This window comes from Cavia porcellus, unplaced genomic scaffold (genome assembly GCF_034190915.1).
Source record: "Cavia porcellus strain 051 isolate PalLab524CR breed Dunkin Hartley unplaced genomic scaffold, mCavPor4.1 scaffold_11, whole genome shotgun sequence".
NCBI classification, from domain to species: Eukaryota; Metazoa; Chordata; class Mammalia; order Rodentia; family Caviidae; genus Cavia; species Cavia porcellus.
In genome coordinates this window covers 74991133-75018738 of record NW_026947494.1, presented here as the reverse complement: position 1 = coordinate 75018738, position 27606 = coordinate 74991133, and the positions used below count along the sequence as shown (strand labels likewise).

General features: G+C 37.6%; 1 protein-coding gene across 1 annotated transcript in view; it reads left to right on the top strand.

The window, feature by feature from the left end:
• The window catches only part of Rp1 (RP1 axonemal microtubule associated), a 388520-nt gene that overhangs the window by 277922 nt on the left and 82992 nt on the right, over positions 1-27606 (top strand). Inside the window, exons 23-25 of the mRNA XM_063258495.1 lie at positions 7388-7446; positions 7769-7813; positions 25443-25606. Coding sequence (XP_063114565.1) covers positions 7388-7446; positions 7769-7813; positions 25443-25606 — 268 coding nt within the window. The remainder of the gene's footprint in view (positions 1-7387; positions 7447-7768; positions 7814-25442; positions 25607-27606) is intronic.

Here is a 27606-nt window from a genome sequence, read left to right as displayed (position 1 = left end):
TCTGTGTTTCAAGTGTTATTTGAAAGCTTCCTCAGAGTCTGTTGGAAATCCACTTTTATGTTCACAGCTCCTGGGACTCTGTCACCCAGTTCCCCCCAGCCACTGGGCCTGTAGAACCAATGGCCCTCTTCTGCCTGTTTAGAACTCTGGAGTTCCAGATAAGCTGGGCTCCAGGGACACTGTGCGCCCACCTGCTTGCTGGAAGCTCCACAGATCTCTGAGCGAAGTCAGAATGGGGGGCGGATGTAGATGCCTCAAACTCAGTTATGCACTTCACTTCACCCAGAAGCCTGGAGGGTCCCGAACAGTCTGGGCTTGGGGCAGAGTGCATTGAGCACTTACCACAGGCCACGGGGCATCTGGAACCTGCGATGCTCACCTGCTTGCTGAGATATCCACAGTCCTTCAGACACACAGGGAGGCGGATGCAGGCGCCCCAGATCTGCCCAGCCCTTCCTCTGCACCCAGATGGTGCAGTGCAGGAGTCCCAAATATGCTGGGCTCCGGGAATAGTGTGCCAAAACTTGGTGTTTTTAAACAACAGAAATTTATTCTCTCCCAGTTCAGAGGCAAGTAGGCAGAAATCCGTCGTTGGCAAAACCATTCTTCCTTTACAGAGCCTTAGAAACAATCCCTCCTTCCCTTGCCCAGCTCCTGCATGGTTACTCCATGACTTATAGATGCGGCAGACCATTATCTGCCTCTGCTGTTACGTGGCTATCTTTCCTCTGATTGTGTCTCTCCTTTAAGATACTAGTCATTGGACTATGACCACTGTAGTCCAGTGTGACCTCAGCTTACCTAATTATAGGTACAAGTCATTGTTTCCATAAAAAGTCACATTCTGAACTTTTAAGTAGAGAGGAACACTATTTGAATAGATTATCTTAGGGACCGCTGCTTTTCTGTATTATCAAACTTATAGCTTTATATATGGATGTTGTGCATGTCAGTATATGTATGCAGAAACAAATGTGATTTACAACATATATTTGTCAACCCTCTTGGCCTTGGAAGGTCTAGACTTTAAAGCAGTTACAGCCAACTCTCTCCTGTACATGAGGAATTTCAGGGACATCAGTGTTGACCTCGTTCGTCTTAACTGATTTGGAACATGATACTGATAGGAGCTCCCAGAAACAAGTATTTTGAAATAAAGACCATGCCTAAGGCAATTCTAAATAGAACAATTTATGGATGCAGGAATTAAAAAATTAAATGCAAATAACTGTTTAAAAAATCCAAACTTAATTTGTAAAGGCAGAGGCATGACCAACCTTGTGTTCTCAGTACTAGATTTAGGTGAAGTGACTCTGAGGCCTATTAGTCTAAAGACTAACGAGCAGTTGCTACGGTGCTCCTGAGAGTTGATGCTGTAATACCTTTAAAGTGTTCTTGCCTCATTTCTCTTCAGTATTTGTTGTTTTTTTATAAAACAGTTAAGATGATTTCCTTTGGGCAAAGTAGAAGACATAAAGACTTATGGAGATTTCCACTATGGATAGAATTGGCCATCAGCAAGTCCTGGGTACTTTGGGAACATGGAATACTGCCTGCATTCCAGGTCCACATACAGTTTCCCAATCCTCAAGGTCTTCCTACTAATTGTTGGAAAAAGGGTCTGTTCTTCTACTAAAACACTGGGCCCCTCGTGGGTAGACGAGGCAAGTCTCTGGGAAGGGGAAGCTAAGAAGCCCCTTACTGTATTCTTGGAGTTGTACTGTATTCTTGGGGATCATCTGAGCTGAAATGACTTAGATACACAGCTGGTCCACAGCCATGCCAGAGCTTACAGATACAGATCTTCTCTGCTCTCCTCAGCCATCGGTGTGTCCTGTGCTGATGCTGTCCTGACCCAGTTCACCTAACTCTTGGCCTTGCTGTGGTACCAATAGCCCCGAAAACTTTTGCCACTGAATTTACTAGTGAACTGACATAAACTGTACTGTGGTTACTGGGAAGTATTTTCTGAAGCCTCAGATTGTGTAAATGTCACTTTACTATATACCTTTCACAAGATATCTGATGTTTATTCAGTGCTCCCTGTAGTGATTTAGATGTGTTTGTGTTTATCTCTCTTATCTATCTATCCTACTTCAGTGGACTTTCATTCAAGGCTGGACTGATCAATATCTTTGACTTTCATTCACTATTGTGGTTCTTGGAATTGAATAGGTTAAATTTATATGTGTAATAAATTGAACCAAAGGCCATGTATTAATCAAGACAACATAAGCTCTAAAGGGAAGTCATAGTACAATGGTATGTTTGGAATTAGAACTTGAAGTCTAAAAGGTCTAACTTTGTCTCAATCTACCAAGACACATATAAACAAGATGATTAATAAATTCTCAAATTCAATGGTTAATGATAACAAAGAACCTAATTGTAAGTCTTAGAATTAGCATAGGCATGTAATTTTAAGAAGAAATATGGTTTATTTGTCTCAGGATGTACCTCACTCTTGAACAAATAAAGTTGCGAGGTGACTCCTAATACAATGACAGCCCTGCCCTGGCTACTTGACAGGAAGGGGCACTTTCTCCATTCTCTGTTACTGAGGTCTCAGGGTCCAGGCAGGGCACATCTCAATGTGAGAGGTTCCTGAGCTTCTCAAGGCTCTCTGTCACCCTTCCATGGTTCCATTCTTACTGCTCACTTAATTGCCTTTTGCCAGTATTTTCCTCTCTCAATTGCCTTTGTCATCTCTGGTGGTTATTCCAAGAAAATCATGCCTGTAGGCCTTTAGGAGGTTGTAAGCAAAGACCTTTACTGTCCACAAGAAGAACCGAGCACAGCGGATGCTCAGGAGGTACATGGAACGTTGGTCAAGTTTGAGTAAATTATAAAGCAAGTCCTATGCAGAGGAGGACTGGGTCATACCATTTGTGGAGAGGAACAGAAAGCGAGCCTGGGAAGCCTGTTGAACCAGGGAAACAGCGCCCTTCTTTGGCATAGAGACAGTTAGAAAGGGCACTTTACACGGGGGCCGTGCCATGTAAAGGTGTCAGTTTGTGCAGAGAGGTTTAAAATGAGTTCTGATTCCCCACCTCTCAGTCTGACCTTCCCCTTGTCTCTTCCAGTTCTCCTTCCTACAGTGCGTTTGGTTTCCTCGCCTAGGCATTCTCCAGGCACATGGCTAATCACACGTCACCCATCTTAGCTCATTTTTTGCTTTCTCTGCTTATTGAAATCTGTTTTTCTTTTCTTATTGAAATCTTTACCTTTCAAAACAAACTGTTGTTCATTCCATGTAGCTTTCTCTACTTGCTCAACCAAGGAGGAGTTCCTCTTTATCTTTTCAAAAACTCCTTCAGGGCTTGACTTAAATCTCTGTGCAATGATTACCACATAGTGTTGGTTACTGTCAGAGTGAATGTATTTGTCTCAGGTACCAGGTGATACATTTCTTAAAGGAAAGTTTTATACATTTCTTTTTGTTGTCAGGCAGGGTTTCTTATACCAAAGAGGATTCCACCAGCATTTACAGAAAAACGGGAGAAGGATAAAAGGAAGGAAAGAAGAAAGTGATCAAAAACATAATCAAATCCCATGTTGGAAGAAAGCTTGATGTCACCTAATTTTTGAGTTGACATCCTCAGATGTCTCTTTAAAAAAATATGAATTTATTTACTGTCAAAATAATTAGGCTATGTACAGATGGTTGTATTTTCCCTATCTAGATAGTAGGGAAAAATGATTAATAATGTAGGTAAAAAATGATGTAGAGATTTTGACTAAGTACAGAAATATAAAATATTATTTTTATAGAGAGAGAATAATAAAAATTACCATGAGACAGTGAGCAATCATGTAACTTTACTCATTTTTTTCCCAAGGAGGCCACTATTCATCGTTTCTTGCTATTCTGGGCCATATTTGTGCTGCTGCAGATTTCTGCGCTCTTCTTTGTCAGTCTGAGCCATTTCTTGTTGCGGAGGTGACAAGCAGGGAGGGTGGGAAGCTGGCAGGATGAAGCCCAGGCTGGAGCCCTGCTCATGTTTCAGGGTGCAGTGCAGATGGAACCTCCAAGTTTGTCTCCTCCCATTTCCAGTGAGAATCGCAGTAGCCCAGTCTCGAATGTGTCAGGAACAAAATCTAATCCGCATTGTACCTTTGTATGCTTCTTTCCTAGCATGTTTAAGTGAAGAAGCTCCCAGACACATCCCTTGGCATGTCTATTCTAATCTTAAAAGACAACGAACTTATTTTTTTCTTTTTTTTACCATACAAGTGAAACGAGGCTTTTGTGAACCAAGGCTTTTTTTTTCCACTGGTGCCTCCCTAATAGTATGGTGTTTGGGGACCAGGAAATGTCCTTGCCTGCCTTTTGTTCCACTCTTTTAATACTGGCACTGCTCCTCTCAAGCCATACTGCTCCATGCCAGCCTCCCATCTGTTTGCTGTGTGTGTGGGGGGGACTTTCTTGTTCTAATGCAAAATGCGATTTGCAGTCTTTAACTCCTAGACTCTGCTAGTTCTCTTTGGCTTGCTTTTATTTCTGAGGGTTTATTGCAGCACATTTGGTGTAGAAATATATGTGGAAGATAATAGGAACACACTGCAACTAAGTCTTATCTAGGGCAACTGAAAACTTTCCCGTTTTCATTCAAAATAGTTAAAAGAATTTTTTAAGAATAAAGATCTGATGGGGGTATAAAACTATTTTTAACATATGTCATAGAAGTGCTGGCCCATGGAGGAGAGTGTGTGAACAGTCTTGATGACTGTAAGTTTTTAAGAAATCTAAGCCTACAGTAATCTAGAAGGAATAATTTTTTCATGTTTTTTTTTTTTTTTCCTTTTACACAGGGTCTTGCTGTATAGTTCAGGCTGACCCTGAACTCAATGTGCAGCCTAGACTGGCCTCAAACTTGGAGCAATCCTCCTGCCTCTCAGTCTCCTGAGTGGAGGATTATGGGCATGCACCACCACACCTGGCTGAGGAATAGTTTTTAATAGCACCTACTATCTAGTGAAAAAAATCATAGGAGAGACTTTTAAGGATTTCATCCGAAGTCTCTATTCTTTCTCTGGTGTCTTTGGTTTATGACTAGCATTGGGTTCAGTGGTACCAACTGTCCTCAATGATATTGTGGAGCCTCCTGTGGTCACAGTTCTGTATCCTTAGGCCAAGAGAGTAAGAGAGAACATCTTGACTGAAAACAGGTTAGGCATCAATTCCTTCTCCAGCCAGCATGTCCTCTGGAGCAAAAAATTAGTGTCCAAGGCCCACCTCTTTTCAGCACAGCTTAAAAAAAAAAAAGGATGTTTGTTGACTGACTGCCAGTCACCCCAAATATAATAGAAAAGTACAGTATTGACTGATATTTATTAATCATTTGTCATATGTCAGATACTATGATAAGTATATACATTTAAATCCTATTGTGTATTAATATTGTTATCCAGAGTTTAAAAAATGAGAAAACTGAGGTTTAGAAAGATCAAGGAAGGATATTGGCTAAGACCATACAATTAGTAAGTTTGGGATGAGTTCGCTGCTCACCCAGAACCATGTTCATCTCCTCCATTGCTCTCTCCTTCTCTTCCTCACTCCCTTCCCCTTCTTGAGTTTTGCGGTACTGGGGCCTCATGCATGCTAGGCAAACACTCTGTGTTGCATCCTAGCTATTTTTACTGTATTATTTGACACAGGGTTTCAGTGAGCTCCCCAGGCTGGGCTCAAACTTGACTGCTGCCGTCTCAGCCTCCAAGCAGCTGGGATCACAAGTCTGCATTTCCATGCAAGGCCAGAACCTGCCTCTTAAATATAAAACCAACTGCCTTCATCTTGGTTGATAAAATCGTCCTGGAGACAGACTGACTGAAAGCTGGGTGCATTAACCAAGCTCAACTCACAAAACAAGCTTGTGTGACTATAGGCTGGCTCAGTGTGAAAATACATTGTAGTGTGGGATGCTGGACTCCCAAGGAGGCAGAGAGGGCACACTGTGAACTGCAGTGGTCAGAAGGAGACGGAATCTATTGTAGCTTCTGAAAAGTGGACAGATGCATGTCCCGATGCAGGCTAAGCCTGCGGGAGCCCTGGTTCACCTCCACACCCCACATCTGGTCTACATCTGGTGATTTCAAGGCCAGTAGAGCTAGCTCTATACTTCTGCCTCTGTACTTCTTGGCACTTTAGATGCTGTGGCCCCTTCCCCTTTAAGTGAGCCCCACCCGGTCTCAGCATCCTCCTGGCCACCTGCTCTGCAGAGCTGTCTTGTCCCGCAGCTTTCTGTGCTTAGCGAGATGACACTCATCCTGCCTCTATCTTTTCCAGTGCTTCTCTGGCTCTCACCTTGCAGTGCCCTTTCTGATCTCATTTGCCTGTCAGTAACTACTTGTTGCAGACTTCACCTCAAATATTACCTTGTCAGTGAAATTTCTTCTTCTTCCTTCCGTTGTCCTTCCCATTATGCTAGTGAGAGTCGTTGTCTTTCCTGCCCCTATTCTGTCTGTATTTCTTACATCATTCACAATATTTTGTTGCATTTATATCTTTACACATCAGTTCCCTTCCTTTACTCTGGAAGCACCTTCGGCCGCTAGCGAAGGACCTGGCACACAAGAAGCACTTTCCCTGTGCTTCCTGAGAGGGCAGATGAGTGAGTAAATGGAAGAATAAATGGTCCAATATAGGATCGCAATAGCTGTGGGGTTTGTGGTACAATAAAGCTCTTAGTAGCTTATAAAGGACTTTTGCATGGCTTTTTATTTATTTACGCTTCTTGGCAATTCTATGAAGCAGGTAATTTAGTCAGCAAAACTAAGCTTTATGAAGGTAGGGTCACAGAAACAGTGCATGGGAAAGCTGGTTTGTTGAATCCACTCTTGACTTTTCCTGCAACAGGGAGCTTCTAACTCAGACGTTTGTCTGATTTAGGGGAAGGTAGCTGTGAGCTATTTCCTGGAACATAGTTTCCACAGTGGTAGCATTCTCACCACACTTTAAGGTAATACAATTCTTTTTGAAGGTACTGAGGAAAATTTTAGAGGAAGCCATGTAAATGCAAGATAGACTTTCAGAGAGGAAGGATTACAATGATGGAATTATTTTCTGTAACAAGTCAGTGGGCAGGTTACACCCTGCAGGCTGCCTCAAGATCTTAAACATGTTCTCGCCCTTGTTCAGCCCACCGGTGTTTACAAGTGCTAGTGATTGAGGACTGGTGAACCTGGGCAGAGCATATTTGAGAATTCTAGCCATAGCTCTGATATTATTTTTAGCACAGTATTGAGTATTCAATAGCTGGGTTGTGTTTGGCTGTACAAGAGCTTTTTTTATAGTTACCCAGCAATATGAAAAATTAATGCAGAATCAAGCTTATTGGAAAAAATAAAGAAAGTAAATTAATTATTTTCATTTTTCCCTATTCTTCAGGTGGATTCCCTTTATGTCTCAAGGAATAATTTTTTCAGAAATTGAACTTTATGTTCAAGGTGAGGATTAATGAGTCAGTAGAAGAAAGTACAAGATGATTTTGTCACATCTGGACATCGTGGAAGATGATTCCTCAGTTACCCTCAGATCAGTACTTTTTGCTACTTTACCTTTTTGTATCACATTTATAGTTATTCCTCATAGTGAGCATACAAATGTATGTGAAGAGTTGTCTGGGTAATGTTTTATGTTCTACTTTGTTAAAAATCAACCTAAGGATTTGTCACTATTAAAGAGTTAAGCTCACACTTCTTTCTTTCCCCACTTCCAATGTCACCAGACAGATCTATTATTAACTACACTTCACTTTTATTTTTGCAGAAATGCAAATAAATCATCAACTTAAAATACAAGAGGAAGCGAACGGTAAATGTTACTGCTACTTTTCGTCTTTTAATATTCTAAATGATGTATTCCTTTTTCCTGAACACCTGTCTCACACACTTTTGTAGCGCATTTTTATTGCACTTAAACTATTGATGAAAAAACCTTACATGGAAGTAGAATAAGCATGAAAGTGCAGTTTGATTTATAAAATCTAGCCCCAAATGCTTTTCTCTTTATGCCTCCCTCAATTAATTTAAATATGTGGCGGAAGTAACCATTTTCCACGTGATTAACTTCTATTAGTTGTACTTTTTGTTGGTTTGCATGTTAGTTTCTAAGTTTTCTTTTAAAATCTTTTGTAGTTAGCTTTTTCTATTAAATCATCTTCATCCAAAAATTATGTTATTAATATGTATGCATTTTAATGCTTATCTGAATGAGATGGACAAATACATATATATATTTATATATATGCAGATCAACCATGTTTTAAAAATGTGTATTTTTTGAGTAATTTGAAAGTAGGCAAAGGTTAATGTTAATATTGTTATACTCTTAAGTGCTTACATTTATTACAGTGGCTACAGAGATACAAATAGTTCATGTCCTCTGTGGCAACTAACTTAAAGTCACATCTGCATTTATTTATATTAGAGATTGTATGTCTGCTGATTTTAAATTTTTGTTATTGATTTTACAGGCAAAAGTTTGTGTATGTATGGGCATAAATTTACTAATGTTTCAGAATCTCTTAATAATTTTAAAAGGCCTCAAACAGTCTGGTTCTTAAACTTTTAACTAATAAAGCTTAAAATGACATCTTAATTAGAAAGATTATCCATTACTTTCAGAACTTGATGAGACATATGTGATAATTTTAAACTCGATATTATAATTAAAACCAAAAATGCCCAAAGTTATTTGTTAATAATCTAAGTCACATAATCAACATCCATGTATAGAACATAATGAAATTGCCTTATATAGAAGAGGTACTTGTTTATAAAAAGGCTGCTTAGTTGTGCTTTATCATGTGTAATTGTGGTTAAAATAAACTATGATTACTTGTTTACTTATAATTACTTATTCTTGTTGTCTTATTCATAAAGTTTTATCATAATTTATGAGTGATTGTTTCATTTAAGTTTTAAATTCTTTAGAATGTAATCTTTAATATTTCTTGAGCTATGATCCTGCACATACATTAGCACTCTTATATTTTTGCCAGTGAAACATTCTCTAGTGTGGAAAGGACTTAGGGGGTTAAGTGGTGCAATGTTGAGGTTGGGTTGCATTGTGGCTAAGAGTGCTGAAAAGCAAGCATGGATTGCAGATTCTGATTGTGTATGAAGCATGTTGAGGGAATTCATGTTTTTCTGTGTAATTGGGGAGAAAGTAGACCAAATTACTATTTGAGTTTAAGGAAGGAAAGACAAAAGGGTGAATGAATTGAATTCATTTTAATTTCATATTGAGATGAGTAATATTGAATACAAATTTATATCATTACTCTTAGCTCTGTTTAGTTAATTCCTACAATTATCTAAGACATAGTTCTTAATCCTGATACCCTATAATTCTAAATATTTATAACTCAGAGGTAAAAACCATTCTTCGTAGAAGTACTGCTGCATTACTGTTGGACTGAACTTTACTATGAGACAATATTTTTGATATACATCACTAGATTGAATTCTTGTTGACCGTGTCTTTTGCATATTGTCTTTACATCTTGCCCTTAAGGTAAACAACTGTAATAATAAATTTATGCTAATAAATTTATATTTCAGAGTAAATTTAAATGTTTATTCTAATGTTTTCTCGAGATATTTTTGAATGATCAGTGAAGCCAGCCATATCATATATTAAATGACATCTTTTCTTGTCCTAAAGTGCTTCCTAGGTCCCTGGTACAGTATGAAATTGAAGCAGTAATGGCAACATCAGTGATGAACACATAGAGTACTTACTGTACAGTCTAAGTATTTCATCAGCTAAATTGAATGATTTAATTTTCACAGTGACCATATGAGGCACCTGAATCAGTACTTCACTTTATAGGTGGTACAACTAGAGGGCACAGGTTTTTAACCTGTCTAAAGGTGGCAAATAGCTTATTTAAAATTTGAATGTTAGTAGATCGTTTGCAGAGTCTGAACTATTTTTGCTTTATAAAGGAACTGTTTCTAACTAACGGAATCACTAATGGTGTGCGAATGTGTATATATCTTCCACGTCTTTGGATTTATTTTGTTATTTTTGTAATTCGTTAGGCCAGATTTATAGATTTTTAGCATTCAGGCTTATTATAGACCCACGTGAAAAGATGGTTTTTTAAAGGTCAGCAGAAGTTGTTGTTCTTACTGTTGTTTTCCATATTAATCTTTTTTTTTTTTTTTTTTTTTTTAAACTCACAACCTTTGTGGAAGTAGATGGGGTTTTTGCTGAGCTTCCTTTGCTGACATTTATTTGAAGCTTGACTTTTGACTAGGGTTATAATCTTCTGTCTTGTACCCAGAACCCTCAGGGCCAGTTCCACTCTTGTATGTGCCTTAGCCTCCCATGCTCCCGGCCTGGAGCCTTGCATTTATTTCATGTGTAATCTCTATCCTTCTTGTTTGCTGAATGCTCATGACTCAGCTGGAGAATTTTTTTTTTTTAACTTGGAGATAGAAACTTGAATTTCTTTCTGCATTTTATCCAGACTCTAGTTGTTTTATAGTGAAAAATACCATCCCAGAAAACTGTGGCCCAGAAGTGAAAGATATTGTTGATTCTACTTGTCCATCTGTACTTAGTTGGCTTCACCAGCCAGTGTCTGCCCAAAGACAGCTTGTTAAATTTAATGATTAGTTTCAGCTAAACATACTTAAGAACCTACAGTATCCTAAACCACTATCATGCATTTCAAATCAAATGTAGATGGCTTGAATTGCCCAGTACTCTGAATAATTTGGAACACAATTATCTGTGATGATGTAGACAATGATGGCCAGCCTCCTTTGCTGGGACCTTCTGCCTCTTGACTCAGTTTTGTTTCCTGCATATGAAGGAACCTTGAGGGTGCTGGCAAGGGTAGGAAGACCTAAGGGTCTGCAATTCAGATAAGTAAATGTTTATAGTATGTCAAGGTCAGATGTCAAGGAACCGCCTCTGGAATTCCAGGATCTTTTCCAACATGAACACGCAGAGCCTGAAACAAATTCCAGTGGGGCTAAATGGGAAAAGAGTGGCCAATGTGTGAACTTGTTTGTAATTAAAGGGGAAATGGAGTGCTCAGGGGAATTCTTCTGACAGAGACCAATGTTTATTGTGCCTTAGTCTTTGGTGCCTAGGTCCTGTGAAATAGGAATGCCAGGAAGAGTTAAATGAGCAGTCAAGAAGACAATGTGATTCTCTTTTGGCTTTAGCTTCCTTTTCTCTGGATGTCAAATAGCTGCATTTGAGTATTAGTTTATGCCACATCAATTCTAAAACATTGGTCAACACCTTTTCTTGTCTCACACTGAAAACGTGTTCAACAATGCAATGGAATGAACGGCTTTAACATGGAAACACTAATACAAACCTTTCAGCTTCCTTAGAATATACAATTTACAAAAACATTGCCACAAAGGGCATGTCCACCAGATAATTCACCGATAGTATCCTATGGTCTGGGTGAAGTAGAATTACTTAAATTGGGCTGAATCAGAGGTTTCTCAACCTTGGGATTTGACATTTTGTCTGGATAATTCTGTGTTGTGGGGAACCCTTATAGACACAACATCTCCTGGCTTCTACCCATTACATACACTCAGTTGTGATCTCAAAATAATGTCTCCAAATATCATTGAATGCCCCTAAAGGGAAAACTTGCTCTCAAATGGTAACTACTAGCATAGAGAGTTCTGTTGGAAGAGGGTGCTAAGAAATGTTGAGATGGGCATATCTGAGAAGGTACATAGGGCAGATTGTGTTTGCTAAAAATGTCTACAACTAAAACTACCCTTTCTGTTCCCTGTGCTTTTGTAAAACCTTGCTAGTCCCCTATCAGAGGATGCAATCATTCATGGCAGGCTTTTGAGCTTAGCTTGTCTCTGAAAGGGTTTTGGCCCAGTCAGGACACTGTAGTCAGTGAAGCCTTAGAGGCGGAACCAAGGAACTCCTATCTCCCCCACCCCTAGGAATTTACCTGTGACTCCATCTTCCCTGCCCTTTAGGAATTTACCTATGGTGCCAAACCAAGACCAATGGGCTACCTGTGCATCCCTGATGCCCCTTTAGGTTCCACCCCAAAGCGAGGCTACTTACATACCCCCCATGCCAAGTGTCCACCTGAGAGAAAGCCAGACTCCAGCGGTTGGGGGTTTTGGTTTTCTTTCTCCCTGTTCTCAGAATAAAGGCCTTTTTTGTTTTATACTTCTCATCTTTTGGATATAATCTTATCAGTCTTCTAGTGTACTCCATGAAGAGGTTTCTGTGAAGACACACAAAGGCCATTGCACAGTGCCCTGACTGAAACTTCAGCTAGATGCCAACTCCGACTTCCTGGTTACATGACAGAGCTGTAATGGAACCAGATGATCCTGTCCTCAGTTAAGGTGCCCCAGGAGATGCTGAAGCAGGTGCTCCTTCTTTACTAAGCCTGACCCAAACTATAGATTCATTGGCAAAATAAATTGTTGTGTTTGGTACAGGATGTTTTGTCATGCAGGAATAGATAATCTTAGCAGAATCGGGTAATTTCATAGGTCTGAATACGTAGGTCAAGATATAGATCCTGAATATAGTGAGGACCATGAGTTGCCATCCTAATGACAAGTACACTGTAACGTAGTTCCAAATGCCACTTGTTTAGGAGGTTAAGGCACAAAGTACGTGAAGTTGTTAGTAAAAGAAAGGCAAGTCCTGTGTTCCATGAAGCCAAGAAAATTGGGTTGTCAAAGAAGCAATGTGACATGGGAGAGGTTCAAGTGTCAAGGATAAACGTGAAGGAAGTTTAGGATAATGGCAAGGTAGAAGTACGACTGCTGAGAAACTACAATCCAGATTGAGGACAGTTGCTGACAAGGTAGCTCACTGGGCAAGAATGTGGTACTAAATGGGCACGTTCAGTTTCCTGGGAAAGGTGAAGATCTGTGAAGAGTTGAGTGTGCCAGACAGACAGGCAAGTGCGATGACATGAACTGCACGGAAGTGGAGTGAGTAGTCCTGCCTTAGCAGCGATATGTGGCAGACTCTAACGTGTGGGGAGCCCCTGAATGCTCTGGTTAACGGTGCAAATTCTGAATGTTAACCACACCACTTAGCTGCTACATAATCTGAGGAAATGATTACACCTCTTGCCTCAGTTTTTTCCCCAGGAGCCTTTATTTTTCACCGTGTCAGGTGTATCTCCCCCTGTAGAGGGTCTGTACTCTCACTGCACGCGCATGTGGAGTGCCTCACCTCTCGGTTGTCTTTGCACTCTTCTTGGGCTTCCTCCAGCCCTATAAAGTGAGGCGTTCTTTACGGTATCACACGATTGTAAATGATAAACCTAATCCCAGCAATGACAATAGAGTCACCCTAACCCAAGGTCAAAATAAAATGTGTAACAGATTGTTTTCTGATAATTTTTCCTGGGTTTAAAGTGGAGAAAATTAAGCATTGTATGAAACCATTTTATAGTAATCTATTTCTATGTCAAATTTATCCCAATTCCTACGGTAGTCAGCACACAATTTCTCTGTTGCTTTACATGTATAATAGGATTAATGATGTTTGTTTTTTGAAAGAATAAAATATTTGTAAAGCACTTAAAAATTAAAATAAATTGCATGATCCTCTTATAAGGCTGTGTTTTGAAGGACTTTTAGTTTAGATACATAGAATTATTTAGAGATAAAATAATCAAAAATTAAAGTAATAATCTGTCTTGTTTACAATATCTGTGATAAATCTCATTGCAATATATTTACATGCCCTTCAAAGTGTGGGTGATACAAGGCCAACATTGTTTCCATTATCTCGTGCTATTAATAAGAACAATTATGAGGCAAAGAGTGATGCCCTAGATGCCCTAGTCCTTTGTATAAAAAATGACACTAATGACACATTAGCTGAAGGATTTGCTCTTTGTTGAGAAAGTTATATGTTGTGCTAAAATAGTCCTAATAATACCTTGAATATTCTTTCTCACACACGTAGACTTCGCTTTTCAAAAATATTTAACAAGTCCCTTAACGTCTTATAAATTGCTCACTCATTTTTTGGATGGGTGTTCTGTGCCTGTTGTTCTAGGCACTGGAGATGAGAGATGCTTGCATCTGGAAATCACCTTCATCTGAGGGGCCCGCAGACTTGTGGACAGAGTTAGAAGGTGAGAGGGTCCTGGTCTGTAGAGGCACATATCGGATGGATGAAGGATAAGGATGCAGGGGGGCAGTAGGTGCCAGAAGGGGAGGACAGTGGTTCTTTCCGGTTACAGGGAGAGATGTCTGCAAATGTCTCTGACAGAGTATGTGACCTTGAGCCGAGCCTGCATGTATGAAGTATTTATCAGATGAAAGGGGCAAGAGAGGTGAAAGAGAAGGCATGCATTTTGGCAAAAGGATTTTGGCAAAGTCCTGGAGGTAGAAAGGAGCCTTTCAGAAAGCTGAAGCTTGTCACAGGGAGGTCACAGTATGAGAAGTAGGTGGTAAAGGGCCCAGAGGCTGTAAATATTTGAGAAGTGAACACTGGTATTATTTTTGAAAAACTAAAATAAACATTTAACAGGCATGTTTATCTGTAAGTAATACTAAAACACTGCCATGGACAAAACAATGGAGAAAGTTTTATTTATCCTGACCCCTATTTACAGAGCAAAGAACATATAGTCAGTTGATCTTACTTCTGTGGGACACTCCTGGGACTTGTGGAAGTAGTTGGTTAATTAAAGGATTTTGACCCCTTAAATTTCCTGTATTTTTCCGTCTTCCCCTAGCACAACACTCAATTTCTCCCCCAGGTAAACATGAACAAATATGTCATACAAAGCGATCCTGGTGTTTTTAGGCTGTTTCAACCCACTCTTAATTGCAATCAAGGAGTAGAAGGTTGCAATCTGTAGAGGCCTGTGGGGCTTTCACACTTGCATGGCAGCTTTCTGGGCTCTGCTCCATTTAGGATCATAGAGCCATGTTTTCTGTCTGATGTGCTGTCCGGCGAAGCGTGGCTGTACCATAGTTTGTTCAGTGTGGCGATGACTTAACACAGACAGCTGTTGTCGGTTTTTCCCTCAGTATGCCAAACTAACAATTACATGGTAAGAACTTAATTTACATGCATCCCTGCTGCACTTCTCTGAGTGTTCAGTGGGTAGTTGCCAAGTAACTGAAAATGTGTCTAGACGCAGATGTTTCTATATTCAACAACAGGGTTAATTTTCTGAGCTGTAAAGTCAAATACATGTATCGCTGATGCAGAATCCACAAAACAAGGCAAACATTGAACTTTAACAACTAAGAAAGGGCTACAGACTTCAGTAGGCATAGGGACTTTTCACCAAAGTATAGTAACTCACTAGGAACATACTGAAAATCAACCGCCCACTGATAACATTAGGCAGGAAACAGTCAATGGCAGCCTTTCCATCTATTTTTTTTCTTTACTTGGGCTACATGGAAGGGGTACCTCATTCAGATCCCCTTGGATACAGTTCTAATAATCAGCCTCCTGACAGAAACCTCTTATTAAAAGAGAATGGGGAGCCTTTATCTGTAAAATGCTTTCAGCAGCAGTTCTATTTACCTATTGCTGTGTAAGGAATCATCCCACAATTGAGTGGCTTAAAACAATATCTATTCTTACTGTTCACATTTCAGTGGGCTGACATGGCTCATCAAGCTGATTTTTGCTTGGAGCCTCTCATGTGATTTCAGTTCAGTAGTGCTATATTTGCAGATCTTGAAAGATACAGCTGTGTTTCTGAGATGGTTTGCCTATGCTGCCTGAATAGGCATAAGTCCTGGAGCACCACGGCAGTTGCCTGTTTACATGGGCACTTTCTGTGCAACTTGAATTTCCACAGCTTGGCTACCAAGATCAAGTGGTTGTGCCTCACAAGAAAGTATTCTGACAGACTCAACTCAGTTTAACTGTCAAGAATATCACTTCTGCATTGTATTGACCCAAAGTAGCCTGGACTCAACCAAGAAAAATACACTGCACCTCTTGCTAGACTGATAAAATATCCACCTTTCAAGAGAGGAAGTAGGTTAGGAGGTGTCAGTGAGCACTCATTTGAACAATGAGATATATCACTTCAGCATATGCCTGGTCTGCCTGGATCGTCTCTTGTAAAGTAAACCAAATATTTACAAGTTGATGGGGTATGCCTGGAGACTAGGGCATGCACTGGAAAACCAAGGAGATTTAGTATCTCTGCTTCCATTGGTTAAATCTTTCATATCAAGTATGAATCAGCACATATCTTAATGCAGGCTAAAGAAGCCTTTTTTGAATGTATTGATGACCAAGGGTAGAAGCGATCCCTTTTTATGATAAAGGGCCAGATTATGTAATTTTGGGCTTTGTAAGCCATGTAGTCTATTGTTGCAACTTCTCAGCTTTGCTGTTGTAGTGTGAAAGGACACAAGACAATATATAAACAACTTTGTTTCATAGAAACTTCACCAAAACAGATGACAGAATTGACCCAGGGGCCATGTTTTCCTTGATATCATCAAAGAACTTTTTCCTGGGCTCTGCTATTGAATAAATAGTAAACTTGATATTAGAGATCTATGAAGTGCATCAAGTCTCACTTTACCATGGGATTCACATGATACCTTAGAATATGTCCTGAATGTACAGCAGAATACTTATATGCAATATTGGGGACTTGCACAATTATTAGGGGAATTCTACCTGTTGACGTCCAGTGTATTTTAGGATTTTATAGTTCAGTTATAGCTGCATTGATTATGCTTAGCTACATGACAAAGGACATGGCAGAGCACACACTTTATTGTAAAAGTGGAAATATTAAACTTTACTTCATTACTGAAGAGAAATTCATATTTATTATGGAATATTTTGAGATCATAGAATATATCTAAACTACCTTTAAAATATTTGTGACACAAAAGAAAAATAAGCCTCTTAGAATGTAATGTCCAAAAAATTTTCTTTTCTCTACAGCAGGATTTCTTCAAATGGAGTTACTGTTTAGTATCAAGTTAAGCCCGAGAGACAGTGAAAAAGAATGAAACAGGGCAGTTAGATTGTCAGCAGTTGTTCATTGCATAAGCAATCAACCTTTTAAAAATCTTTCCAGAACATCAATAAATGTAAGATAAACATTTAAATTTCATTTACACTGACTTTTCTTTCTTCCTTTGAGAGTGTTAGAAGTAATTTTCTAAAGAGATTAATGGATGACAGTATTCTTTGTATAAATCCTTGGACTTAAGCAGATAGCAGCATTAAAAAAGAAAAAAGAAAAGCTTGTATGGAAAAAATATCTGAATTTGGTTTTTTTTTGGTGAAGAAATTTTGTATTAGGAAAATCACAAAAAAAAATCCTTGTAATTTTGACACATAAGTAACAGTTCTTCTATAGTTTTTTAAATAGAAAAACCATAAACCTATTTTTAGCTCTGTTATAAATAAACTATTTTACAGGATAGTGGGACCTTTAATTTAAATAATGGTGAGAATGTCTCTGTATGTTGGGCTGGGGGTATAGCTAGTGGCACGGCAGCTTCCTGACAGGCACAAGGTCCTAAGTTCAATTCCTGGTTTAAAAAAAGGATTTTTTTGGTACAAATATTCTTATTTTGTATTTTGGATAGTGAGACATTCTTAGAGAGGTTAAGGGATCAGATTTTTAAAGTCTGCTTTAGAAATTATGAAAAAGATTTTTTTTCAGGTTTCAAGAAGAATATTAAGTAACTACAACAAAAACTTGTAGGAAATGTTTCATTCCTTATTCTACTGCTAAGGTTTATGTCCTGGTGATATGCTAATCCCAAATGAAGGAACATGGAAATATTATATGAATCAGGGATCTTTCCCATGTGTCTGTATTTTAGTGAACAAGGTATCCAAGCCTATTATAAGTTCATGCCTATTCCTCTCCCCCTGAAACCATGAGATGAAAATTCTACAGTAAAGCCCAGTTAGGGAAGAGAAGGAGCTAAGGAGAAAGTAGAAAAGAAGACCCAAAATGGGAAAGAGAGTCTTTAAAATTGCAGGTGTGAAGTTTGCTGCTGTGAGATTTGGTATCATTATAGTATTCTCAATGAGATCATAGTTTGAAATTTGCATGTTTCCTGCTTTTCACAATGAGTTTGTTAATTTCCATGATAACTGGGTATAGGATAGAAGCAGTAAAGCTCAACCCTTTGGAATCTACTGCTCTTTTGGCATTCTGGAATGAGCCTAAATTTCTATCTTTGTTATCAAATGTAATATTATACAATTTATTTATGTAAGATTTATCACAATGATTAGAGATCTTCAATGATGTTTGTGGATGTATGGGTTGGAGAGGGAGTAGAACTAATGATCCAAAAGGAAAGATAACATCTTAGAGAAAAAGTCACTGAAAACTGAAGTATCCAGAATGGTGATGGATTTTAAACATTGTTTGGAAATTTAAATTTTAACCAATAAGGCAGTACATGTTTATGGAGCTGTTAAAAACAACAAAGAGAGTCCTAGGAGCCAAATGTGTGCAAGTTGAACCTCAGTACATGGGTAACTTTTTGAGCATCCCTCCTACCTGGTAAGACCATGCCCAGCATCACAAATCATCTGAAGAAGCACAGGAGGTCCCCACGGGCCAAACTTGGCCTCCAAGTGGCTAGCAGATGCCTGCAGTCTGCCCTGGGAGCCAAAAGTGGCCTAGGTGATTCACAGAGCATAGGGAAAGCTTTGGATCATCACTCAAAACCCAGAGATACAAGAAAATGACAAAATGAAAGAATAAAATGCAATCTCAAACTTCCAGCCCAACCTAAGCAAGCCTAGGACATAGACACAAAAGAAAAAGTAAGCTCTACACTGGAAATTACTGAAGTGATAACAACTGAAGTAAAGAAACATCACTGGGAAGCTATAAAAGAACACAGATCAGAAATAATCTCTCAGGCAAAAGAAGAAATGATAAATGCAATGAAAGAAATGCTGAACACATCTAAAGAAGACATAGTTAAAAAATTAGAGGAACAGTGCAAAAATATGGAAACCTTGAAGCAGATTCAAAGAGATATACAGGAAATCAAAAACTCCATCAAAAGTTGGCAAAACCATTACAATAAAAATGAAGATAGAATTTCATACCTTGAAGACAAGATTGCAGCTAGTGAACAGGAAAGGAAAGATGTTTTAAAAATAACAAGGAATGAGGAAATAACAATTCAACAGCTGAAAGATGATGCAAAGAAAAACAACATAAGATTGATAGGGATAAATGAAAAAGAAGGGGACAACACAAATGATATCAAGAGGCTGTTTACAGAAGTAATAGCTGAAAATTTCCCAAACATGAGAATGAAAAGTGACATACAGATCACTGAAGCATACAAAACTCCAGATAACCATAACCAAAATAAAACTACACTCCAACATGTAATAATCAACATCCCAGAAATCCAACATAAGACAAAAATATTAAAAGCTGCTAGAGAGAAGAGACAGATGACCTGTAAAGCAAAGCCTATCAGAATCACAGCAGACTTCTCAAAACAATGAAGTAAAAAAGAGCATGGAGTGAAGAATTTCAGATGCCAAAGGAAAACAATTTCCAACCAAGACTGATGTATCCTGCAAAACTTTCCTTCAAAATGGATGGAGAAATAAGATATTTTCATGACAAAGAACAGCTTAAAACCTTCATGACCACCAAACCAACCCTGCAAAGATAACTGAAAGACATTCTAGATGCATATAGGAAAAAGCCACTAAGCAAGGCAAACAAATAAACAGAGGAGAAAGATAAAGAATCAATAGCACAAAGGTAACATGTCAAAAGTAACCAATATATATCGGTTATAATCATTATGTAAATGACCTCAAATCACTGATTAAAAAGAAACACACTGGCAGAACAAATTAAGAAACAATGTCCAACAATATGCTGTATACCAGAAACCCATCTAACCTAAAAGGAAATTCATAGACTCAAAGTCAAAGGATGGAAAACAATACTCCATGCAACAGGATCCCTGCCCAAAAAGCAGAGGTAACTATTCTGTTTGCAGACAATGTGAACTTCAAAACCAAGAACAATCCAAAGAGATAAAGAAAGTCACTATGTACTAGTTAAGGGAAAACTTTAAGAGGAAGAGATAACAATCTCCAATATATATGCACCAAATTTGGGAGCACACAGCTATACAAAACAAATATTAGCAGAAGTTAAAAATCAAATAAGCAATAACACAATTATAACAGGATACCTTAACACACCATTGACACCAAGGGACAGATCTACCAGACAGAAAATCAGCAAAGAAATAACAGAACTGAATCACACTTGTGAACAAATGGACTTGGTGGATGTATACAGAGGGTTCCCTCCAACAAAATCAGAATATAAATTCTTCTCAGCAGCACATGGGACATTCGCTAAATTAAACCATATACTAGCCCACAAAACATGCTTAAGTAAATGAAAAGAATTGAAATTATCCCATGCAGGTTATCAGATCATAGCATCATGAAACTAGAAATTAATGACAAAAGAAACTATAAAAACCCCACAAGCACATGGAAATTGAATAACAAACTTGAGTAATCAGTGGTTCACAGAGAAAATTAAAAAAGAAATTAAACAATATCTACAAACAAATGAAAATTCAAATACCTGGTACAGGAAACTGTAGGATGCAATGAAAGCTGTCCTCAGAGGAAAATTTATTGCGTGAATTCCCACATCAGGAAAGCAGAATGAGCACAAGTGAATAACCTGATGCTACACATCAACTATCTAGGAAAAGAAGAGCAAGTCAAGCCCAAAGCCAAAAGAAGAGAGGAAATTATAAAGGTTAGAGCAGAAATCAATGCAATAAAGACTAAGAAAATAATCCAAAGAATCAATGAATCAAAGAGTTGGTTCTTTGAGAGAATAAATAAAATTGATAAGCTCTAGCCAGCCTTATTAAAAAAAAAGAAAGAAAAATTCAAATCCATGTAACAAGGAATGAAAAGGGTGAAGTCACTACAGATCCTGTGGAAATACAGAAGATCATCAATACCTATTTAAAAAACCCCTACTCTCATAGGTTTGATAACACAGAAGAAATGGACAGATTCTTAGAAACATATGAATTACCAAAGCTGGATCAAGAAGATGTAAAACTGCTGAATAACCCAATTTCTATTAATGTAATTGAAAATGTAATTATATCCTTACCAACAAAGAAAAGCCAAGGTCCAGATGGATTCACTGTGGAATTCTATAAGAAATTCAAGATTTAATGCTGACACTCCTCAAAGTCTTTAATGAAATTGAAAGGGAAGCAATTATTCCTAACTCATTCCTGATGCAAGTAGTACTCTTAATACCAAAACCTGAGAAAGACCCAACCAAAACAGAGGACTACAGGCCAATCTTCCTAATGAAGATAGATGCAAAAATTCTCAATAAAATATTGGCAAATAGAATGCAGCAAGTCATTAAGAAGATTATACACCATGACCAAGTGGAATTCATCCCAGGAGTGCAGGGATGGTTCAACATATGTAAATCAATAAATGTAATCCACCATATCAAGAGAGCTAAGAATAAGAACCACACGATCTATTTCTATAGATGCAGAAAAAGGCTTTGATAATGTCCAACACTTATTCATGATAATAACCTTACATAAAATTGGAATAGATGGTCTTTAGCTCAATATGATAAAAGCCATCTATGATGAACCAACAGCCAGCATCACATTAAATGGCCAAAACCTGTAAGCCTTTACCCTAAAATCAGGAACAAGACAAGGATATCCATTGTCACCACTCCTATTCAATTTAATGCTGAAAATACTAGACAGAGCAATTAGAAAAGAGAAAAATAAAAGGACTAAAGATAGGAAGAGAAGAAGTTAAACTATCATTATTTGCAGATGACATGATACTCTCCATAGAATACCCTCAAAACTCAATTGAAAGACTCCTAGGCATAACAAATAAATTCAGTAATGTAGCTGGATACAAAGACAACACTCAAAAATCAATAGTATTCCTATACACTAACAACAAAATCACTGGAAGAGAAATAAGAGAAGCCACACCCTTCACAATAGTATCAAAAAATATGAAATATTTAGGAATCACTCTATCAGAAGAAGTAAAAGATCTATTCAGGGAAAATTATAATGTCCTGAAAAAGAAATTGAAGATCTGAGAAAATGGAAAGACATCCTTTGTTCATGAATAGGAAGAATAAACATTGTGAAAATAGCCATTCTCCCAAAATTGTTATACATATTTAATGCAATCCTAATCAAAATACCACTAGCATACCTCACAGATCTAGGGAAATCGCTCCTAAAAATTCATCTGGAACCAGAAGCAATCTAGAATAGCAAAAGCAATTCTAAACAACAAAGGCAGAGTCATCACAATCCCTGACTTGAAGTTATACTACAAAGTTACTGTAATAAAATCAACATGGTACTAGAATAAAAAAAGACCTGAAGATCAATGGAATAGATTAGAAGGTACAACAACAATTACAAATACACTAAGCCACCTTATCTTTGATAAAGGGACCAAACACATCCACTGGGAGGTAGAGAGTCTCTTTAATAAGTGGTGCTGGAAAAATTGGCTCTCTGTATGCCAAAAACTAAAACTAGACCCATGCCTATCACCATGTACTAAACTAAAGTCTAAATGGATCAAAGATGTAAATATTAAAACAGGATAAATCTGTTGGAAGACAAATAGGTAGAAAGCTTGAACACATAAGGGTAGGTAGAGAATTCATGAACAAGAATCAAACTATGTGAGAAATACTTCACAGAATCAATAACTGAGATCACGTCTTATTCAAGAGTTTTTGCATGTTGAAATAAATTTCCAGCATAGTCAAAAGAAAACCCACATATTTGGAAAAAATCTTAACGCTCCTTCAGACAAAGGACTTCTGTCTAGAACATATAAAGAATTAAAAAGATCAGATCCTTGAAATTCAAAAACTCAATCCAAAAATGGGCACCTGAGATGAATAGAAGTTCTCAGATGAAGAAATATGAATAGAAAATAAGTACATGAAATAAAAATATTCAGCATCATTGGTCACTGGAGAAATGCAAATTAAAACCACACTGAGATTCCAACTCACTCCAGAAAGAATGGCCAGGTCAAGAAAACTACCAAAACAAATGCTGGAGAGGCAATGGGGAGAAAGGAACTTTCCTGCACTGTTGGTGGGAGTGTAGACTGGTACAACCATTGTGGAGGTCAGTCTGGAGGTTCCTCAAAAAGCTGGGATTGGAAGCACCATTTGACCCAGGTATCCCACTTTTAGGCATATTCCCAGAAGGACCAAAAACGTCATACCACAGTAATATATGTGCACCCATGTTTATAGCAGCACGATTTGTAATAGCCAGATCTTGGGAACAACCTAAATGCCCAGCAATTGAGGAATGGATAAAAAAGTTGTGGTATTTTTATACAATGGAGTACCACTCAGGTATAAAAGATGATCACACTGAAATTTTTATAAGTAAATGGACACAACTGGAGATCATACTCATAAATGAAATAAATCAGACTCACATGTGTAAATATTGTATAGTCTCCCTAGTGTAAGAAATGAGTAAGAATAATATCTCAGGGAAAATGAAGAAAAGGAAAGAGGAAGGGAAAGAAAAATATCTAAAATTATATAAAAACACTTAGGATAGCTAAGATGATTGTGCTACAAACTCCATACATTCCTGGAACAAAAAGTTAGCATTCATAGTATTGGAACAATTGTGCATATTATTGTATGGTGATCTGAGGAATTCTTGAAGATCATTCTGTAAAATAACAATCCCACTGATGTTCCTACGACCTGTTTGGAAGGCCCATATTGTCAGTGTTTGGGGCTCGTTGCTATTGTTACTTATTTGTCTTTTTTATTTCGTGTTTTTCTAGGAATTTTTTGTTTTCTTTTGTTTTTCCCTCTAATACATAAAGGATAGGTATACATGTAGAGACTCATACATGTGTGGAACTTCTCCTAAACAGTTTAGGAGAATCGATTATATAATGCATGATGACATGAACAGCTACTTTGAAGAAAAAGAGACACAATGGTATCCAATGCTGATTCTGGATACCATCATTCAGTGAAATCCAGCAATACTACTATACTTTGTTCAGAATAATTTTAGTCTGTTTTGTATTGTTTAATTTCAACATACATGAAGAATGGACAGCTAGTTTGAAGAGAATGAGAGACATTATGGCAGCCATTGTTGATTTCCCTATTGTCTGGTTTAGAAGGCCTACAATGCCTTCATCATTCTGTTCTGAGCAGTTTAATACTGTTTTGTTTTGTATGAATTCACTGTGTGTGAAGATATGGATAACTATGTAGAATAAAACAAGAGACAATATGATAGCCAGTGATGGTCTCCTGTAGTCTTGCTCTGTAATCTGTGTTACTTAATTGTTTTCTTCTGATCTGCTTTGTTCTGTTTTGTTATGTTTAGTTTCACTCTCTTTAAAATAAAGAAATAAAAATAACAAAGATGTCTTTGAGTTGCTCCTCAATCCATGAGTAGTGCATGGTGAGCAGAGTTGCATGCCCTGTACTGCACTGTGGCCGGTGGCACGGTGCCTTTTTTGCTTGACCATGTGGTGAGGAACCGGATGTCTCCTGCAAAGGGGCTCATGGTGAAGTTTCCCACAGTGCATGAAATGCTCAAATGAATACTATTTCCATTTGTCTTTCCACCTAATCCAATCATAGAACAATGCAAAGATATTTTTAAAGTTGCTTGCCTCAGCCTTTCTGTGCTTCCAGGTTCACTGGCAGGAAGCTCAATTATCTATTCAGCTTACATGATGTGTTGTCTTTCTCTGTTTCCAGTCCAGTTTTTATCTGTCCCCCTCCAAATCAAATTCCTTTCACTAAGTCCTATTTTTCTGGTACAGCATTTCCCCCTGTACTGTTGGTTCATTCCTACTGTTGGGGACTCAGCAATTTTTCATGAAAAAAAAAATCATAGCTTTTTTTTGTTTGTTTTCTTTGTTTTTAGTCCTTTTACATCCTCCCACTATGTGGTTAGGATCACTAACCCCAGCATGGCAGGGACATTCCTACATACCGATACAGTAACACCCTTACATTACAATTTCTGTCAGTACAGATTTGCCATTCATCCTAATCAAAGACTGGAAAGAGATACCTTAAGCAAACTCCTAAACCTTTTAACCAAATGTACAGCACAAAATGCCTTCAGCTCAGCTGTTTTGCTCATTATATCTATTGTTCTGAAGAGCCTACTGCTATTTTCTATAATTAAAATCCTACAATGTTTCCAAGACTTTTTGTATGGTTATTACCAAAAAGGAGGTCTATAATGAGCAATTATCTTCAGTACTTTTTGATTGTGCCAACTATTCAATTTGTAACTAAGTAGACGAAGCAGAATTCTGCATTTTCCTAATGTTAATAGGGCTTCCCTCCATTGCTCCCTATTCATGTCTTTTTCCTTTGCAGATGGGGACTGGAAGGTGACTGTTGCCACTGGGGATCTTGAAAATGCTGGCACCACGGCAACAGTTTTCCTGTATGTCTATGGAGAAGTACAATATTCAGGTCCTATTATTTTGGGGTCTGGGAAACACCAGCTGTTTAGCCCCAACAGTGCAGATATATTCAAGGTAAAATTGGTTGCTATGGTGTATCACAGTATGCATTCCCCAAGATATACTCAAGATGACTTTTGCCTCAATATTGCATTTGCATTGAATTTTCTTGATATATATGAAATATTTTATCCTAAGGGAAATAGAAAAGAATGGTAATGATAGGAATGTAAGAATGTGGTTTCTCCATTTTATTTGTATAAAGATAAAAATGTATATAGATTTTAGAAAAGTTAAAAATTACCACACAAAAATGTATTACTACTCTTACAAGAAAGTCTTGAGTATTGTATTTGAATCTGTCTCCTAGTCCCAAATTTAACCCATAAACATGTTTTACTGAAACACCAGGTGTACGTGAGTGTTAACATTTAAAAAAAAATTATTATGGTCAAAGACACATTACCATTAACTCTCCACAGAATACGCCTCCTTATTTTGAATACGTTTATCCAATCATTCTTGCCACTTTCTGAAGCAGCTCTGGAAGTCGCCTTTTGTAAATTAGTTGCACTGTTATAGCTGCCTCGATATCCCGAATCCATTTAAAATATTTACCTTTTATGATCATTTTGACTTTAGGGAAGAGAAAAGAACTGCACAGTGCCCAAATGCAGGGGATAAGGTAGACACAGACACACTGGAGTGCTTTTATTTATTAAAAATTGTTGTAAACATTTAGAATGGGTCAAGATATTGAAGCAGCCATCACAGAATAGCTAAACACATTAATGAAAGAAGACTTTTAGAACTGCTTCACCAAGTAATGAAAACAATGACTAAGTTTGTTGGAAATTAGGGAGAGTACTTCAGGAGGGGTTAATGGTAATGTGCCTTTTGTGGCAGTAAATAATTTTAAATTTTAAATGTTCACCATTACATTTTGTTTATAGATCACCACGTAAGTGATGAATGTGAAGCTAAGGTAGACGGGAGATGCAGTCTGTGGTAAAGCTGGGATCTAAGTAATCAAATAACCAGTATTTAAATGCTGAATTTGTAGGCTTGGAGATCTGGACATGTTCCTTAACCCATCTGTGCCTCGGTTTCTTCAGGAGCCTTTCTTTCCAAGGGCTACTGTGAGGATTCAAAGAGTTGCTACTAAGACGTCGTAATTATATCTTTCATTGATTAAATGCCATAGATAAATGGACTACTTGGGCATTGTTGAATAGCTTTTGGTTTTTATAATTATAAATAATACTGCAATGAACATACTTTTAATTTTAACTTTCTTCTTTTTAAACCAAAGTTATCTTGTTTTCTTTTGATGTATTCCAAGAAATAAGCTTACTTTTTGTCCATTTGGAGAATTCTTTAAAGTATCCCTCTTGCTTTATACATCACACTGCCTGTCAGTACTACTTTTGCCACAGTAAGCAACTGGCAAAGTGAGCAGTTATTAGTCTTCAATACTCAGCAAATCATGATCGGTTTCTGCTGCGCATGTTAGTTAATCCTTTCTGGTTAAAGTTTCTCAAATCTCCTGCAAGTTATGGTGCATGAGTTTGAGTCTATGGAAGTTATTTGAGCTCTTATTTTTTGTTGTAGTTAAAAGATTTTTATTGAGATATAGTTCATATGCCATAATGTTCACACATTTAAAGCATATAGTTTGTGGGGTTTAGTACCATCACACTTTTGTATAACAATCGCTACCTTCTAATTTTAGAAAATTTTTACTTCCAAAATAGTTCATACCCATTACCATTAATTTTCTAACCACTTATTTTCCAGTTTTATGAAACTAGTAATCTACTTTCTGTCTTCATAAATGTGTCTGCTCTGGACATTTTATATACGTAGTTTAGTGCAATAAAGGATCTTTTGTATTTAACTTTAATTATTATAATGTTTTTAAGGTTAATTCATTTGTAGCATGTAACAGAACTTCATTATTTTATCACTAAATAATAATACATCATCAGTTAGCCATTCACTAGTGGATAGACATTGAGGTCATTTTTACTCTTCAGCTATCATGAAAAATGCTTCTATGAATATCTGTGCCCAAG